Genomic DNA, 20,505 nt, shown 5'->3' on the forward strand with positions numbered 1-20,505 from the left:
GTATCGAAATAATGTATTGTAATAACATTGTGCAGGTTCCCGCAATACATTGTGTAGTTTCACACACTACAAAGGGTAAAGAGTGCGAGAAAAGCTGAAGACATGCAGATAGGCAGGGAGACAGACAGACAGGTTCTTGGTGTTATGTTGAAACAGCAGGCCCAGGGAGGAGGGTGACACAGTGAAGGCACACAGCAAACCTTTTTGTTTCAATTTTACTTGTTTTGACCTACACATACACTTTTCCACACTTTTATTACCCTCGGGTCCAGTGGACCTGATCACCAAATATGTGCTTTATAAATGTGTAGGAGTGTACACAGTGTGCACTCAATTAAAATGTGTTATTTTACATGTTCTTCACAGAAAATGAGCCAAGGCCAATGAGTCTCAGGTTGAAAAAAGTATGAATTGTATAGTTTTTATTTGAGTAAACATTGAAAATTGGTCCCACAGACCCAAACACCACACAAGGGTTAACAAGGGTTAAATTAAATCTAAATCACCCGGGGAACCGGGCCAGGCAAAACGAACTCACCCAATGATGTATGAGCCACGCCTATACATACTTATTCGACCAATCGAGGAAACAGTCGTGTCCAAAACGAGGGATTCTGGAAAGGATGGACAATTATCCAATAGGACAACGTAGTGACTTTGATTGACATGTATAATACCGTATTATGTGGTATTTGATGTCCCTGTTGTCCAATCCATGACGTTCCATAGCACAAATAAACAGCAACAAGACTTGACAGATGTAGCTAGCTAGCTTTTATACCATAGAAGAAAGAGAAGCAGAAACTAGCTATCATGGCTGCTTCCGTGGTTAGGTGGTTGAGGGGATTGTACGTTTTCTTTTTGACATGTCAGCTATCCGTCTTGGCTTTCTTGAATCTAGAGGAATTAAACGAGGTGAAATATGGGATCCAGATTCTTCCAGATCCTGTCATTATGGGTCAGGTGAGACGTGAAATTAAGAAATTATAGTTTACGTTAGCTAGCATGCATGGTCTCAGCGATTCTGCCCAGTTAGCTATCTAACGTTACTGTACATCGCTACTGGAGTCAGATGGCTAATGGCTTGCTAACGTTAGTCGTGATATTTGAATGAAATGATAATGCACTAGCTATCTAATTAGATGAAATAACGTTATAGTGCTGCTAGCTAGCGCCCCAGTCAACAATGCGGACGTTACCGTTATGCACAGACTGATACATTGTGCTAACTGTTGCTACCTACTAATATGTAGCTATCTACTAATATGTAGCTATCGTTTAGAAAATGCAGTTTCAAGTTGACAGCAGCTGTCAGATAGCATACTTGCCAAGCTAGCTATCTCGTTAACTAGCTATATAATAGAGTCTGTTTTATCTAGCGTTATGTCATGTTTTCTACAATACAGGCTAAGACAGAAGAAGTCATGCTGGTGTCCAGCAAATACAAGCAGATGTATGAATGTCGCCTTCCAGCCCAGGCAGTGAGGTTTCACCAGGACCGAGCCTCTGAGCCTGACTCCCAAGGCTACACCGGACCAAGCATCCCAGACCTGCTCAAGCCCATGCACACTGCCCCCTGCCTAGTGAAGGTCAGACACACAAGCACACACACAAGAAGACTAAGGGGAGGAATACTATACCACTGCCTAGAGACAACAGTGCTTCATATTGTATCAATGTCTAAACAGTTTTCTCCCCTGGCCACTTTACACCAGAACTATTGCAGACAGTTATAAAGTCATGCTTTTAATTAAATGGAAGAGAATAAGTTTAGTTGGCCCAGGTTGGATGCTGCAATGAGTTGTGCAACTTGTATTGACAGTTAAATACCTATCGTGCTTATCTGATTTGGTCAGTTTGCATAACCTAACCATCCAAATTGTCTCTACAATAAGCTACCTCTCTTACTGTATATGGATGAAGAAGTCACTTGGATTATTGAACTTGTAATCTACCGGACCTTGAGTTGGACAGACTCCATATGCACATAAGAAATCAACTTCTCCATATAAGGCTGCCTAGGCTATTTGCTATTCTTCTAGTATTGTAAGGTCACTGTCAACATGAATATGAAATGTCATAGCAACTGAAACTTTGTCATTCTCTAACTGCAGACAAAAGACTGGTGGACATATGAGTTCTGCTATGGACAACACATTAGACAGTACCACCTTGAGGGTAAGACTTATTTTCAACCACGGTGTTTGCCAAAAGTTAACACAAGTAGCAACAGCTGGATCATCTTGTTTGTACTCACTGTTTACACTTTCACCATGTTTATTTTGGATCCCCATGTTACACGTCATTATTTACTTCTCTGGTGTTGACCGGTCTAGTGTTGACCTGTCTGTCAAGTGCTACTGCATCACATGGTTTACCTGATGGTGCTTTGTCTATTTAGATTTAGGCCTTGCCTCTAATGATAGTCTGTTTTTATCTCTCCACAGACACAGACATCAAAGGGGATGTTCTCTTCCTGGGGTACTATGATTCAGAGTTTGACTGGAACAATGAAACAGCCAAGGTAACTGGTTTAATCCCCTGTTGCATGCAGCCCCTCTCCTCTCTACCCTTAAAGCATTTTGTCATACTTTGTGGTGTTACTTCATGGCGCTGGAGGGGATGACTGACATTTTACATCCTCCTAACCAACTTTGCTATTTTTAAAGTTTTTTTGCATTTCACTTTTTAAACTTATTTTGTACATAATGTAGCTGCTACTGTCTCTTATGACTGAAAATAACTTCTGGACATCAGAACAGCGATTACTCACCTCGAACTGGAAGAATATTCTTTTATTTAATGAGTCCGACGCGAAGGATATACTGCTTTCTCGGGAACGGGCTCAAATCCCCGTCATTTGCGTGAAAAAGAGGGTGGAGGCCGGGCTTCCTTCTCATAATTTGTAGGCCAGTGAGTAAACTCCCATTGCACGTTGGTCAATAGAACAGATGGCAGTCATCGGAAAATAAAATAGATGACCTACGATCACGATTATACAACCAATGGGACATTATCTGTAATATCTTATGTTTCACCGAGTCGTGGCTGAATGACGACACGAATAATATAGAGCTGGCATTATTTTCCATGCACCAGCAGGACAGAGAAGCTACGTCTGTTAAGACGAGGGGCGGGGGTGTGTGTCTATTTGTCAATAACAGCTGGTGCGCGATGTCTAATATTAAAGAAGTCTCTAGGTATTGCTCGCCTGAGGTAGAGTACCTTATGATAAGCTGTAGACCACACTATCTACCTAGAGAGTTCTCATCTATATTATTCTTAGCTTTCTATTTACCACCACGATGCTGACACTAAGACCGCACTCAACCAGCTGTATAAGGCCATAAGCAAGCAAGAAAAATGCTCATCCAGAAGTGGTGCCCCTAGTGACTGGGGACTTTAATGCAGGCAAACTTACATCTGTTTTACCTAATTTCTACCAACATTTCACATGTGCAACCAGAGGGAAAGAGAAATCTAGACCACCTTTACTCCACACACAGTGATGCATATAAAGCTCTTCCCCCCCGCCCTCCATTTGGCAAATCTGACCATAATTCTATGCTCCTGATTCCTGCTTACAAGCAAAAACTAAAGAAGGAAGTACTAGTGACTTGCTCAATACGGAAGTGGTCAGATGACGCGGACTGTTTTGCTAGCACAGACTGGAATATGTTCCGTGATTCATCAAATGGTGTTGAGGAGTGTACCACATCAGTCATCGGCTTCATCAATAAGTGCACCAACAACGTTATATGTTCCGTGATTCATCAAATGGCGTTGAGTGGACCACATCAGTCATCGGCTTCATCAATAAGTGCACCAACAACGTTGTCCCTACAGTGACTGTACGTAGATATCCCAACCAGACGCCATGGATTAGAGGCAACATCCACATTGAGCTAAAGGCTAGAGCTGCTGCTTTCAAGGAGCGTTACACTAATCTGGACCCTTATAAGAAATCCCGCTATGCCCTCAGATGAAACATTAAAAAAGCAAAGCATCAATACAGGATTAAGATTGAATCCTACTACATCGGTTCTGAAGCTTGTCGGATGTGGCAGGGCTTGAAAACTATTACGGACTACAAAGGGAAACTCAGACGTGAGCTGCCCGGTGTCGCGAGCCGACCAGACGATCTAAATGCCTTTTATGCTTGCTTCGAGGCAAGCAACACTGAAGCATGCACGAGAGCACCAGCTGTTCTGGACAACTGTGTGATAACGCTCTTGGTCGCCGATGTGAGACTTTTAAACAGGTCAACATTCACAATGCAGCGGGAACAGGATTACCAGGACATGTACTCAAAGCATGCACGGACCAACTGGAAAGTGTCTAAACGGACATTTTCAACCTCTTCCTGACTGAGTCTGTAATATCTACATGTTTCAAGCAGACCAACATAGTTCCTGTGCCCAAAGAAGTGAAGGTAACCAGCCTAAACCAGCCTAAACGTCGGTAGGCATTTGAAAAGCTGGTCATGGCTCACAACAGCATCCATCCTGGATACCCTAGACCCACTCCAATTCGCATACCGCTCCAAAAGATCCACAGACGACACAATCTCAATCGCACTCCACACTGCCCTTTCCCACCTGGACAAAAGGGAACACTTATGTGAGAATGCTGTTCATTGACTACAGTTGAGTGTTCAACACCATAGTGCCCACTAAGCTAAGGACCCTGGGACTTAACACCTCCCTCTGCAATTGGATCCTGGACTTCCTGAAGGGCCGCCCCCAGGTGGGAAGGGTAGGCAACAACACGTCTGCTATGCAGATCCTCAAAACTGGGGCGCCTCAAGGGTGTGTGCTTAGTCCCCTCCTGTACTCTTTTTCACCCGCAACTGCGAGGCCAAACACAACTCCAACACCATCATCAAGTTTGCTGACGACACAACAGTGGTAGGCCTGATCAAATCAAATTTATTTATATAGCCCTTCGTACATCAGCTGATATCTCAAAGTGCTGTACAGAAACCCAGCCTAAAACCCCAAACGGCAAGCAATGCAGGTGTAGAAGCACGGTGGCTAGGAAAAACTCCCTAGAAAGGCCAAAACCTAGAGAGGAACCAGGCTATGTGGGGTGGCCAGTCCTCTTCTGGCTGTGCCGGGTGGAGATTATAACAGAACATGGCCAAGATGTTCAAATGTTCATAAATGACCAGCATGGTCAAATAATAATAATAATAATCACAGGCAGAACAGTTGAAACTGGAGCAGCAGCACGGCCAGGTGGACTGGGGACAGCAAGGAGTCATGTCAGGTAGTCCTGAGGCATGGTCCTAGGGCTCAGGTCCTCCGAGAGAGAGAAAGAAAGAGAATTAGAGAGAGCATACTTAAATTCACACAGGACACTGGATAGGACAGGAAAAGTACTCCAGATATAACAAACTGACCCTAGCCCCCCGACACAAACTACTGCAGCATAAATTCTGGAGGCTGAAGCACCCCCACACCACTAGAGGGATATCTTCAACCACCAACTTACCATCCTGAGACGAGGCTGAGTATAGCCCACAAAGATCTCTGCCATGGCACAACCCAAGGTCAACCCAAGTTTACCGACAACGAGGAGACACACCTATAGGGAGTAGGTCCGAGACCTGGCAGTGTGGTACCAGGACAACAACCTCTCCCTCAATGTGAGCAAGACAAATGAGCTGATCGTGGACTATGGGAAAAGGCGGGCCGAACAGGCCCCCATTAACATCAATGGGGCTATAGTGGAGCGGGTCGAGAGTTTCAAGTTCCTTGGTGTCCACATCCCCAATGAACTATCATGGTCCAAACACACCAAGACAGTCATGAAGATTCCACAACACCTTTTCCCCCTCAGTAGACTGAAAATATTTAGCAGGGGTTCCCAGATCCTCAAAGTTCTACAGCTGCACCATCGAGAGCATCCTGCCCAGTTGCATCACTGCCTGGTATGGTAATTTTTTTACACTGTTGCTAGTCGCTGTTTATTATCTATGCATAGTCACTACAACCCTACATGTACAAATTACCTCTACCCCCACATTGATTCAATACCGGTACTCACTGTATATAGCATCGTTATTTTATTGTGTTACTTTTCATTATTTTTTCGTAACTCTTATCTTCAACTGCATTGTTGGTTAAGGGCTTGTAATAAGCATTTCAGGGTAAGGTCTACACATGTTGTATTCGGAGCATTTTAACAAATAAAGTTTATTTGATTCAGTATGTGTTTAACTCGTACAAAGGACAAAACCAAGAGTTTCATGTATACTTGCTGGAAAACATGCAAAAAGCATGTTGTATAAGCCAATTGAGAGAGAATGTACAGGAAAATCTCAAGCTGTTTAGATTTGTATCCTACTTTGTTTTTCACCCATTTTACTATAGTTGCATTAGGGTTAGAATGAGTGCTTGGCAGGTACGGGCTGCTTGTTGGTTTTGGAACACAGCATGTACCTTGTTCAGGTTGATGATATGATGAGGGAAAGAACCGCGTGTGAGGCTGACTTGATTGCTACAGCAGAAGTGACTCCCTCCCCTGATACTCACCCGCTGTTTCAAGTTGTCTGTACAGGATTTTTTATTTCACCTTTATTTAACCAGGTAGGCAAGTTGAGGACAAGTTCTCATTTACAATTGCGACCTGGCCAAGATAAAGCAAAGCAGTTCGACACAAACAACACAGAGTTACACATGGAGTAAAACAAACATACAGTCAATAATACAGTATAAACAAGTCTATATACAATGTGAGCAAATGAGGTGAGAAGGGAGGTAAAGGCAAAAAAGGCCATGGTGGCAAAGTAAATACAATATAGCAAGTAAAACACTGGAATGGTAGTTTTGCAATGGAAGAATGTGTAAAGTAGAAATAAAAATAATGGGGTGCAAAGGAGCTAAATAAATAAATTAAATACAGTTGGGAAAGAGGTAGTTGTTTGGGCTAAATTATAGGTGGGCTATGTACAGGTGCAGTAATCTGTAAGATGCTCTGACAGCTGGTGCTTAAAGCTAGTGAGGGAGATAAGTGTTTCCAGTTTCAGAGATTTTTGTAGTTCGTTCCAGTCATTGGCAGCAGAGAACTGGAAGGAGAGGCGGCCAAAGAAAGAATTGGTTTTGGGGATGACTAGAGAGATATACCTGCTGGAGCGTGTGCTACAGGTGGGAGATGCTATGGTGACCAGCGAGCTGAGATAAGGGGGGACTTTACCTAGCAGGGTCTTGTAGATGACATGGAGCCAGTGGGTTTGGCGACGAGTATGAAGCGAGGGCCAGCCAACGAGAGCGTACTGGTCGCAATGGTGGGTAGTAATATGGGGCTTTGGTGACAAAACGGATTGCACTGTGATAGACTGCATCCAATTTGTTGAGTAGGGTATTGGATGCTATTTTGTAAATTACATCGCCAAAGTCGAGGATTGGTAGGATGGTCAGTTTTACAAGGGTATGTTTGGCAGCATGAGTGAAGGATGCTTTGATGCGAAATAGGAAGCCAATTCTAGATTTAACTTTGGATTGGAGATGTTTGATATGGGTCTGGAAGGAGAGTTTACAGTCTAACCAGACACCTAGGTATTTGTAGTTGTCCACGTATTCTAAGTCAGAGCTGTCCAGAGTAGTGATGTTGGACAGGCGGGTAGGTGCAGGTAGCGATTGGTTGAAGAGCATGCATTTAGTTTTACTTGTATTTAAGATCAATTGGAGGCCACGGAAGGAGAGTTGTATGGCATTGAAGCTTGCCTGGAGGGTTGTTAACAGTGTCCAAAGAAGGGCCAGAAGTATACAGAATGGTGTCGTCTGCGTAGAGGTGGATCAGAGACTCACCAGCAGCAAGAGCGACATCATTGATGTATACAGAGAAGAGAGTCGGTCCAAGAATTGAACCCTGTGGCACCCCCATAGACTGCGGTCCGGACAGCAGACCCTCCGATTCGACACACTGAACTCTATCAGAGAAGTAGTTGGTGAACCAGGCGAGGCAATCATTTGAGAAACCAAAGCTGTCGAGTCTGCCAATGAGGATGTGGTGATTGACAGAGTCGAATAACTTGGCCAGATCAATGAATACGGCTGCACAGTAATGTTTCTTATCGATGGCGGTTAAGATATCGTTTAGGACCTTGAGCGTGGCTGAGGTGCACCCATGACCAGCTCTGAAACCAGATTGCATAGCAGAGGGTATGGTGAGATTCGAAATGGTCAGTAATCTGTTTGTTGACTTGGCTTTCGAAGACCTTAGAAAGGCATGCTAGGATAGATATAGGTCTGTAGCAGTTTGGGTCAAGAGTGCCCCCCCCCCTTTGAAGAGGGGGATGACCGCAGCTGCTTTCCAATCTTTGGGAATCTCAGATGACACGAAAGAGAGGTTGAACAGGCTAGTAATAGGGGTGGCAACAATTTCGGCAGATAATTTTCGAAAGAAAGGGTCCAGATTGTCTAGCCCGGCTGATTTGTAGGGGTCCAGATTTTTCAACTCTTTCAGAACATCAGCTGAATGGATTTGGGAGAAGGAGAAATGGGGAAGGCTTGGGCGAGTTGCTGTTGGGGGTGCAGTGCTGTTGACCGGGGTAGGAGTAGCCAGGTGGAAAGCATGGCCAGCCGTAGAAAAATGCTTATTGAAATTCTCTATGATGGATTTATCAGTGGTGACAGTGTTTCCTATCTTCAGTGCAGTGGGCAGCTGGGAGGAGGTGTTCTTATTCTCCATAGACTTTACAGTGTCCCAGAACTTTTTTTGAGTTAGTGTTGCAGGAAGCAAATTTCTGCTTGAAAAAGCTACACTGTCCAACAAAATTCTTACTGGCAGGTTCCTTCTGGACAATTCAACAACAATAATAAAAGTTTAGATTACAAACATAAAGTAAATGGCTCAGTAGAATATAATAAACATTATAATACAGGAAGGCACAATTTATGGTGCAATATTAACACGTCTATCAGGAAAAGGGGGCATTGGGGGCAAGTGTTTAAATTTGATGTAATGGTCTATGCAGTTTGATGATACAGTAGAATATCCATGGTGTATGTGTTGATAATAATCTCTTTCTCTTCCTCCCTGGTGCCCAGGCCTCCAAGCAACACAGACTGAAGCGCTACCACAGTCAGAGCTATGTCAATGGCTCCAAGTGTGACCTGAACGGGAACCCCAGGGAGACTGAAGTCAGGGTGAGAGCTTATGCGATGGAGTCTTAATATTGCAACAAACATCAGTAAGGACAACCTGTGTTTTGTATTGTATTTAATAAATCTTGTAAAACTCCAAACACATTAGATATGACTGGTGTGGCTCCTTGACAATCCATGACTTCTGGCCCCTAATTTGCTCTGGTCTGTGTCGTCCAGTTTGTGTGTGAGGAGGGCTCGGGGGACTACGTGGCCCGTGTGGATGAGCCCCAGTCGTGCCGCTACGTGCTGACGGTCCACACCACCCGCACCTGCCAGCACCCCTTCCTGCGCCCGCCCTACACCGCCAAGCCCCAGGGCATTGTGTGCCAGCCAGCCCTCAGCACCCAGCAGTACATGGACTATGTCAAGGCCCAAGTCTGTGAGTCAACAGGGGCTGGGGGTCTTTGGGAGGGTGCTTGGCCTATACAGTGGTTGCTCAACTAAATGTTTTGTGATTATGCTGTGGGACTTAGAGGTAATTTGTGGTTTAATACGGTACCCTGCATCACTACTTCATTGTTCTAGACCAGCGCAATGGGGAGTTGGAGCACTGATTATCCTTTTGGGTCCCAAGGCGCTACTGTGTCTCTAACTGACAATTAATGGGCGACATAAACCAAATAGAAACTGAGTCCTCACATGTCCTCAACTGGCAGCTTCATTGAATAGTAGCCACAAAACATCAGTCTCAACGTCAACAGTGAAGAGGCGACTCCGGGATGCTGACCTTCTAGGCAGTCATTTCTAAGTCATTTATCCCCGGCACCTACATAAAGCTGAGTGACTCACTCATTCAAGGCTTTGGATCAAAATAAGTACCAACATTCATTCTGATAGTCTTTCATAAAGAAATTTTTTGGTTATCCTGACCTAGACACCATGTACAGTATTATAATAGCCCATTATGGGCTATTAGCAGGACAATATACCTTTACCAACACCTCTGTATTTTGGTACTTTGTGCATGGCAATTGATCAGCATTAAACTTTGTGGATGGGGCCTCCCGAGTGGCGCAGCGGTCTAAGACACTGCATTACTACAGATGCTGCTTTGATACCTGTGCCAGCCGCCACCGGGAGACCCATGAGGCGGCTTTTGGTTTCTCTCCCTCTAAAAACAGAAATAAACCATTCTAAATAACAAACTTTATTTACAAATTAGTGAGAATGTCTCACCCCGTGTTTAAGAATGGCCTTTTCTCGCTCACTAGGTTAAATGAAAACAAAATCATCTCCAAAATATCGTTAATTTTTAAACAAAGCGATTTATTATTAATTAGTTTCAAATGATATGAATGCCCATTAGATATTCTCACAGATCAGATTTGCCCTAATGAAAAATGCCTCTTAGATATTAATTTAGAACCCTCCAATCCTCTTATGCTCTTAGTACTGTAGCCTTCTCCCGACCATCACGTTATACAGGATGGAACGGAAAATATGGCATTACCGGAAACCCTGAGGGTTTAGTTTTTCTTCCAATAGTAACGCCATAATATTCAATTAATTAAGCTACATTTCTTAAAATCAATCCCATATACTATGTTCTTACAAAAGAGTTGTACAATTCTTTAGTCTTCAATATTGGCATTACTATCAAATGCTTCTCAAAGATGCCCTCTGGTGGTCTAACTAGCATTAATGGTAAAAATGGCTGACAATCACATAACGTGCTGCAGTATGATGCAACTTTTTAAAGGAGGAACCACTATGTACTGTGATATGGAGCCAGACTAAATATTTTAATTGGTACTTTCCTGATTTTACAAGCCCTAATGAATAATGTAACTTTGCTTCTTGCTCTGTCTTTCATTTTCAGCGGATACGAAACGTAAAGTGGAGCAGATCTCAGAGGAGCTGAAGACTCTTGATGAGATGTTGGCTGGGGACGAGGGGACAGACGAGGACTCAGCGACGCCAACTGATGACCCAGATGTCCTGGGGTCAGACACAAAAGGTACAAATCCCGTTTGCTTAATCAAAGTACTTAATTTATTGGACAGCTTGCTTGCAGGATTTTATAATGAAAGCATCATATTGAGAAATAATCTGTCCTCTTGATTCATTCCTCTTGGACCAGATGCAGTTCTGACCTCCGAAGAGCCCGAGGATTCTGATTTCTGGGAGGGAGTGACGAAGCCAGGGAGTACCACAGCAACTGACACCACTTCAGAGCATCAGGTACAGTCAGTGATCGTCATATCTTTGAACGTATGCCTTAGTCTTTCACAAGCTGGCACCAACAGTGTTTTGTTTTCACAGGCTGGAGAGGATACCTATGATAATCAGCTCACAGATAATGAGGTCACAGAGGATGGTAATATATTAAACTGGATTTTTTTTTTTTTCACTGTAATATCACTTCTGATGCTTTCAAGTTTTTTCCTTTTGGTTAATATCCATCTGGTGTTTTTTTTTACTCGTAGCTTTTGGAGATGAACAATTTAACTTCAAGATCATCACTGACCCTGCAGACCTGATGAAATTTGTGCAGCATCTCAAAGAGAGCAACAGAAAGGTTAGTGCTGCCTTTAGGTCATGGCACAGTTTACTTTTACCCATAACAATGTATTCATAATTCAGTGACATTTTTGTGCATTTCATTTCAATATGGTTAATTCTGAGTTTGTTCTCAGAAAGCAGAAAATGAAGCCAAACAAGAACGAGAGGAACTCCAAAACGAGAAGGAAAAGGAGAGGGATGAGGAGGGGGATGAAGAAGAGCATCTCTTGCTGCAGGAGTTTGAGGAGGAGATAGCTGACATCTCAGTACCTTCTGCCAACATTGAGGAAATGAAAGGGGAAATGCAAAAGGAGTTTGACAACATCATAGACGAGGTGCGAACAGACACTAGAGATGCTAGACAAGTGTACAGGCTGTAAATGGGTCTCTGTAAAAGAACAGGTTATTGAGTGCTCAACTACATTATTGGTCAAACATGTGAGGTAGATGGACATCTAAATGACCATTATTTTGTCAACATGTTAATATTTTGATTGATAATGTTGCTTTGTGGGGTTTCTCTTTTTTGTTCTAGGCTCAGCAAGAACTGGAGACCGAAGGTCTGAAGGGGGAGTTTGACCGCACTCAGGCAACCCAGACCCTGGAGGCTACTCTGGACAAGCTGCTGGACCGCCTGGAGGACAAAGAGGCCAGGGACACAGAGGCAGAGCCCCAGACAGAGGGAGGCCAGAGGGCCAACGACCCAGCCAGGGGTAGTCCCAGCCTGGCCCCTCGACAGCCAGGTAACTGGGCTCTCTGCCTGGACCTCCACCCTCTGGGCCTGGCTCTGTGTTCATAGATCATACATCTACATTCCGTGTATATTCATTTCTATGTAGATGTCTGTCATAATTTCTTGTTCCATCTCATGTTCAGTACCTTTATGGAGATTCGCTGTTCAATGCTCAGGAGAGAGTAAAATGGGAGTAGGCTATATCAGTATACTTACAGTCCTATATATAGAGAAAGGGAATCATAGAATACCGGTAGTGAATTGAAAACTCTTGAGTGATCCCACCCACATTGCTGGCTTTAACTCCTACATCCTGTTGCCCTACTTTTACTTGTTGGGAGGTGACCTCTGTTGTTTGTCCCTCTTTTGTCTCGTCACCCCAGACCAAGCGGCTGACGACCTTGTTAAGATCAGAGTTACTAAGTATAAGACAGGCAGCAGTCCCGATGGGGAGGTCAAAGTTCAGGAGATGGGCGAAGGTGACCCCCAGTGGCAGCACATTAAGGACGTGGTTAAAGAACAGCTAGAGAAGGCGGGACTGAAGGCCGAAGGTAGGAAGGGGAGTGCCCAAAAACACACGGCCTGTCTCTCTTTTCCTCCTGATATCTTTAGCGTGTGATCATGTCACTCTTCTCATCTAATTTGGGCTATTTAGGTCAGGTTCCAAAAATAGAAGGGGGTCACTGGCAAAACAGAGCTATGCTTTGCATGATCTCGTATCTGTTGAAATGGGTTTTTAAATTCGCTTCAGATCTCTGGTGTGTGGCAAAGTTAATGTGTGAATATATTATCTGAGGAAGCTTCTGGGTGTGCTTGTCATATTAACATTTCAAAATGGGTTTATCTGATTTTAGGCTGGAGTAGACTGATACTATGTTGCTTCTTGTGTAAATATTTTCCGCCGGGATTTTAATGATTTGTATATAGCATTAAATATATTTTAAGAGGTGTAGATGCAACAGTCACACTGTCTCATCCATTTTCATCTGTCTCTTGTGTGCTTTCCATGTCTTGTTTCTATGATCTATTCTCATTTTGTGTGGTATTGTGTCAGAAGCTTTTCAATAGGGTTGCTGACTGACATTCATGTTTGTGCAGAGTTGCACATTTTAAGCTGTCCATATTCTAGTATGTGTGGGCACACGCTTTGGTTTATGTGAAACGCTTGTTAGTATTGTAAAGTTGAAAATTATTTTTTTAAGGTAAAATTGAGGTGAAGATTATAACACAAAGGACAGCTGAGGAGGCTGGGGACCAGTGGTTGACTGAAGAAGATACCAAGTCCTTCAGAGAGCTGCTCATCAACCTACTGGTAATTACAATTTTAAAAAATCAACCTTTTAAAAAAACACTACAGAGTTCTCTTCCGTCTAGAAAAAGGTTTTGATATGTGTTGAAAAATATCTGTAAGGACATTTTCTCTATTTGGTTCAACGACTGCTCTCAAAACCAATATAAGCAATTGATGGAGAGGGAAGCAGTTCAACATTTTGGAAGAGGTTTAAGTAATATATGAGTAATTGTGTGAGTTATTATTTTTGCTCTTCCCTGTATTTCTCTCAGACAGGGGGAACAGAAGAGGTTTACAAGGAGCAAAAGAGACAGCAGGAGTTGGAAAACAACTACAGATTTGTATGGGGAGAGAGACAGGAAGAGGCCCAGTCCACCAGTACTGCACCGGACTCGGACGATGTGGAGTTATGAGCTCTGGGGAGACATTTCCTCGCATCGTGGGAACCAAGCACCTGTGGAGGCTAGGAGACAAGGAGTGTCCCTCTCCCCTGTCAGAGCTCTGAACTCACTGTCAAGTCTCAGCCTCCCCTGGGGCCCCACTGGTAAAACCAGTGTCCACAGACACACCTGTTTCCACACTCAGAAATGTGTTGTGTCCGTGTCAGGCACTTATGTACCTTGCACAAACCAATCCAATTGTCTCAGCTGTGGTAGTGTAATAGTGTCAGGTTTTTTTTTCTCTAGTGAGAGGCTGAAAAAGCATAATTTCAATGTTGATTGCTATCAGTTGGAATCAGAGGGTGAAAAACACCATGGACTGGACAATTTGCACATGTGAAAATGTCTCTTTCTTGGACTGTATATGATGTTGAACTTTCCATTTCTACAGAACTATGATACCCTCTCCTGTATCCACATAGCAGTGCTTATAATTACTCCTCTGTATTTGTTTGCTGCTCTACACTGATTAAATCACCTCAATGAGTGATGCACTGGGGGAACTGACCTGGTATTTACACTTGGCTTCACAACTGGATGAATACAATATGTTTGCAAAAGGAGGGTTTTGTTCAATTTATCTTTTATTTTGTTTTGATTTGTTCTGCAATGTTTAAAGAATGCAGGTTCGAAATCCTGAAAAAGATTGAGACACATGCTGTTGTAGGCTGGGTACCAGTGTCTCCACTCTCTGTACTCCATGTCATGTGCCAAAGAGGCTGGCCTTTCTGCTATCTTCAATGAACAGTCTATTGTTAATGAGCTCGAGCAGATCCTGATTCGATCGGAATTCTTGTCACTTTTTTTCTCCACAGAACATGTTGGGATCCGGTTGCTTTTTTTTGTTTGTCCAGATGAAACCAATCTGTGAAAGTTTCTACAGTAGCACAAGTCTAAATTATCAAACTAAATACATACTGCAATTCCATCAACAAAATGCTTTAATTCAACTTGCTAACAGCTAAATGTTTAAAAAAAAATTGTTATAAATTATCGTTCTATTTCCAATGCTCCACATGTTGTCAAGGGAAATATGTTAATTCTGGCAGCCAATGAGCAGCACCCCTGTAAATCCAGCACATATTAAACAGTCTCTTTGGCAATGACAAGGGGTGGAATGTTAGCTTAAGAGGCTGGTACTCAGACTAATGTTGTTGTGGTTTAGAGGTTGAACCACAGTTTTGAACTATTTAAATCAGAACGAGTGTCATTTAGTATAGCTTTTTCTCTTTAGTTACATTACCAAGTTAATTTCATCATTGTGGAATTGACATGCTTGTTGAAGCAATCATACTTCATATGGATTTTGTAGTATTTTAAAAGATGAGAAATGTTTCTGGAAACTTGACATTTATAAAATTTTAATGTTCAAAACTGTTATTTGAAGTTCAAGATTATATTTAGCTCTAATGGCATTTAGAACCAAAGGATACTCAAATGTAATTTCTCTGAAATAAGTATTGGAGCTCATCTAGTGAGAGAAATGGACACCCTCCCTAAAAGTAATTTTGAGCTGCCTTGTCAAATTTGTTCAGCCAAAAATGTTATTTTCAACATTGTGCTCATAGGGCAGCTGTTCTTATCAACAACTCCATTTTAAAGTTACAACCTTGGCATAGGACAACATAGGAAACTGGTTAGAAAACGGACGTTTCTGACTTGCTAACAGAATGAACGCAGTACATGTATAACTACAACCAGTTAACGATTCGGAAATGTCAGCGTTTCCTAGTTCCGACTAGCACCTGAACTCTGCATTGTTTTGTGCAAAGTTTTTTTCAGAGATGTCGAAGGCGTCACAGGCTGACTACACCGCGGGTGCGTTGCAAAAATAAATTTAGAAATCTATGTTATTCAATTATTGCGCCAAGGCGCATCTGCTTTGCCAAGGGCTAAAATAGAAGTCAGTTCTATTTCTGACGCAGATCGCGCTGCAAGTCCTGCCTCTCCCATCTCCTCATTGGTTGTTAGAAGCAGGTACCCAGTAGGGACTGAAAGACGAATGAGGTCAGTGGCGGTAATGCACCTAATTTATTAAAGTTGCCAATCTCATAAAGTCAAGAGAAGTAAAAAAGGCCTGGAAGGTGGAGATGACTAGAAATGGTTTGATTGATTGTTTTATGAGTGGATTAATTGTCAAGGTAGAGGATCTTGTGCATTTCAGGTAAAATAACAACTCAATGTTTATATCCCAGGACAAATTAGCTAGGAACAGCAAGCTAGCTAAATAGGACAAATTAGGTAGCAATTGCTAGTTAAATTGCCATGTTTAATGCTTTTTCGACCTATCCCCAAATTAATATAATTGGTTCAGAGTTTATTTTGATATTTTAACCTGCATGTCGTGATCGTGTAATTGTAGCTCATCAAAATATATAAATAGTTTGGCTTGAACATGTGAGGGGATCATTTTTATATGAAGTTAAAACCATTATAAGCACACTTCCCTGAGAGATATTATAGGGTGAAGAGGTCAAACAGATCCAATGTTGATACATTGTAAGTTATTACACTACACTAGATGGACACCCTCCCTAAAAGTAATTTTGAGCTGCCTTGTAAAATCTGCATACTCATACCTAGCTGATTTAAAATAAAGACCATTAAAATAACATGGGCAAGAAATGCCACAGTGATTATTGATATTTTGAGGAATTTGTGGTTTCAATTTTTAGGTGATTGGTCTATATGAAGGAAACGACTGCTTTTTCTGTTAACAACCCCATAACACCCTCACACTTTCATCAACATTTTTTTAAAGTAATGAAGCTTTTATCATAAGGATCATATTTTCTAGTACAGTAGCTACTTGGTTAAAACGTTTCTCTTACGTCAATGACTTTACAATGCTCTGGTGCCACTCAATGATTGTTGTGCCTGTTGCGTGTTATTATTATCGAATAGAAATAGAGGGCGGGGACTAAAAGGCAAGAAACCGCAAAGGATTAACCAATCAAGGGATTCCGATACATTTTGTGGGCCTGTACATTCTAATATAATTTATATTATCAGAAACTGAAGTGTATTTATTCCGCCTATTATGTTGCAAAACGTTTCTTAAACGGAAGCAAACGAAAGGGAGCTATCCGAATTTGTCCAATAGAAACTAGTTTTGCTCTCTTTGATTTGTTTGGTTCTTAAACGGGTTCCGTAATGAATACACCCTTGATGTTGACGTTTCCAGTACCTCATTGTGCAGCCCACTCACCCATAAAGAGGCTTTTAACATCAAAGTTTAACCTGTGGCTAAAGTAGTTCAATTTCCTATTGACAGTAATAAATGAACGGACTTTACGCACCAGTGAAAGACACCGGATAATCGATATTGTTTTAGGCTGACAATTGGAATTGATGTCTCATTTCTCATCCATGCTAACGTCAGCTGGCTGTCTAAAATTGATGATGTGAGATGAGGCGGCTAGCGACAACATAGCTATTCAGCAAGCTGAAGAATACTCAAAGGAAAGAGAAGAAAAGACTTCACTTCTCTCACTAGTTTAACGCCAAGTGTAATTTCGTATTTGTTTTGACGAAATTGTGTTTAACTCGTGAGCAAATGTCTAAATTATAGTTCATCTTAGTCCAACACGCGCCACAGTTTTCCGACGTTTCAACTGGATCAAAGAGTGACTTTTCCGCAATGGGATTCAAGTAATGGTAAGTGCGAGCTAGCCTGATTACCCAGTTCCCTTTGTATTCCTTGGATAGCATCACATTTTATTGTGTTACAAAGTTTGATTAAAATAAATTCATGTTGCGGGCAATATTAACTAGGGACATTGTGTCACTTATCTTCTGGACATTGCTCGCAGAGTCGGGGTATTATTCTACAGTTTGGGCTGCCTGGCTCGTTGCGAACTAATTTTCCAGAATTGTACATAATTATGACATAACATAGAAAGTTGTGCAATGTAACAGCAATATTTAGACTCAGGGTTGCCACCCATTCGATAAAATACGGAATGGTTCAGTATTTCACTGAAATAAAACGTTTTGTTTTCGAAATTATAGTTTCCAGATTTTACCATATTAATGACCAAAGGCTCATATTGCTGTGTTTATTATAATCAAGTCTATGATTTGATAGAGCAGTCTGACTGAGCGGTGTTAGGCTGCTGCCTGCAGGCTCGTAAACATTTAATTCAAACAGCGTTTACTGCGTTTGCCAGAAGCTCTTAGCAATGCTTGAATCACAGCGCTGTTTATGATTTAAAGCCTATCAACTCCCGAGATTAGGCTGGCAATGCTAAACATTCAATAGTCAAAGATATATGGTAGTCATAATTCCTATAACTACAACTTATTATTATTATTTTTTTGAATTTTACCCCTTCTCCCCATTTTCGTGGTATCAAATTGTTTAGTAGCTACTATCTTGTCTCATCGCTACGGCTCCCGTACGGGCTCGGGAGAGACGAAGGTTGAAAGTCATGAGTCCTCCGATACACAACCCTTCTTAACACAGCGCCATCCAACCTTGAAGCCAACCGCACCAATGTGTCGGAGGAAACACCGTGCACCTAGCAACCTTGGTTAGCGCGCACCGTGCGATGAGACAAGGACTTCCCTACCGGCCAAACCCTCCCTAACCCGGACGACTCTAGGCCAATTGTGCGTCGCCCCACGGACCTTCCAAACCCAGACTCTCTGGTGGCGCAGCTAGCGCTGCAGTACAGCATCCTTAACCACTGCGCCACCCGGGAGACCCTACCCTGAAACTTCTTAACTGGGAATATTGACCCACCAGCTTTCATATTTTCTGAGCAAGGAAGTTAAATGTTAGCTTTTTTACATGGCACATATTGCACTTTTACTTTCTTCTCCAACACTTTTTGCATTTAAACCAAAGTGAGCATGTTTCATTATTTATTTGAGACTAAATATATTTTATTTATGTATTATATTAAGTTAAAATAAGTGTTCATTGTTCATTCAGTATTGTTGTAATTGTCATTTTTATATATATTTATTATTGGGGAAAAAATAGACGCCGATACCGATTTAATAAAATCTTCACCGATTTAATCGGTATCAACCTTTTTTGGTTCTCCAATAATCGGTATTGGCGTTGAAAAATCATAGTCGGTCAACCTCTAGCCGGTACATACATTTATGCCTGAGATCTCAAATAGAAATGCATTTAAAGAGTCATGACTCATGCACTTTCTTATGTGCTTAGCACCTTGTTATATGTTAAGCAAAGCATGTGGTTTCATCTTCCTAGTCTATATACCAAGCAGCCCTATCTTGATAATGGATGTGATCGTCACACCTGTTTTATTTCAGACATTTTCATGCCTGAACGTTTCTTGAGGTGGAGAAGCAGATGGTAGTTCCTGGTTATCTGATAAATCAGTCCACGAAAGCAACCTGTGTTCTAAAGGGGGATAGGTTTTGGTTGAAGGAGTTATATGATCACCATTATCACCAACCAAGATGGCGTAGCAGTGAAGATGTGTTTGTTTGTTCCTCTCGTGTACTTTTGTATTTTTCATATTTTTTTGTATATATATATATATATTTCTATTTATTTTCAATCTATTTTTGATTTTTAATTCGATTATACCTTCCGGTAACCTGCCTCACCCAATGTGATACGGAATCGCTATAATTTTCAATTTTAGAACACATTCAAGAACCTCCAGAAGCTAATTAGCTACAAGCTATTTAGTCATTGTTAGCCACTGCTAGCGGCTTTTACCTTCTGCACAGATACCAGCCCTGTTTTTAGCCTGGATAATACTCTCTAGTCTACCAGTATCGGACTGTCTCTCCACAACAAAGCCAGATTCCTGCCGTAATCCCTGGACCACTACTTCTGATCTTCACAGCTAGCTTGCAGCTAGCTCGATAGCTCACAGCCTACAGCTAGCTAGCTCACAGCTAGCGTGCACTCACCGTGGCATCCAGTACCAGAGCTATCCCTGAGGCCCACCTCCCGGCCTACTCAGCTGTTCATCCGAACTCCAATCATACACGGCAAGAGCCCAATACTCCACCGGATCCTTGCTGTATACTCTGGACCTTGGCACTGGATCACCGATGCTACTGATTGGCTATATTGGCTAAAGCCACTGCCACGAAGCTAGCTCCAGTTAGCCGTGAGCCATGCGCATCTCCCGGCTAGCAAACTAAATTCTACAATACCTCTTTCGCCATCTGGCCTGGATTCTCTGTCGACACGGCGCACCACCACGACTGGTCTGCCGACGAATACTCCATCCGCTATGCCTTCAACCGGCCTCCGTCGGAGCAGACGCTCCTACTAGCCCCTTGCTACTAACTTTAAACGCTGTGTCGCTAGTGTAGTGGCGGCTTCCCTGTTCCATCTACTGCTGCCCCCTGGACACTATGATCACTTGACTACATAGCTGATGCCTGCTGGAC

The 20,505-nt window shown here is 42.4% G+C and overlaps 1 protein-coding gene across 2 annotated transcripts; it reads left to right on the forward strand.

Moving 5' to 3' along the window:
- Nucleotides 1-754: 754 nt before the first annotated feature.
- Nucleotides 755-14,625, forward strand: LOC124031284 (protein OS-9-like). Of its 2 annotated transcripts, XM_046342353.1 has the most exons (15): nt 757-963; nt 1,407-1,589; nt 2,115-2,178; nt 2,448-2,524; nt 9,054-9,152; nt 9,330-9,531; nt 10,972-11,109; nt 11,233-11,333; nt 11,415-11,469; nt 11,579-11,670; nt 11,789-11,989; nt 12,190-12,397; nt 12,771-12,938; nt 13,590-13,699; nt 13,951-14,625. In XM_046342353.1, the coding sequence occupies exons 1-15, from the start codon at nt 814-816 to the stop codon at nt 14,089-14,091; spliced, it is 1,989 nt and encodes a 662-aa protein (XP_046198309.1). In that variant the 5' UTR covers nt 757-813; the 3' UTR covers nt 14,092-14,625. The 2 variants fall into 2 exon arrangements, with proteins under 2 accessions (XP_046198310.1, XP_046198309.1); XM_046342354.1 differs by lacking the exon at nt 12,771-12,938 and having other exon boundaries at nt 755-963.
- Nucleotides 14,626-20,505: the final 5,880 nt, after the last annotated feature.

Source organism: Oncorhynchus gorbuscha, linkage group LG03, assembly GCF_021184085.1.
Source record: "Oncorhynchus gorbuscha isolate QuinsamMale2020 ecotype Even-year linkage group LG03, OgorEven_v1.0, whole genome shotgun sequence".
Classification (NCBI taxonomy): Eukaryota; Metazoa; Chordata; class Actinopteri; order Salmoniformes; family Salmonidae; genus Oncorhynchus; species Oncorhynchus gorbuscha.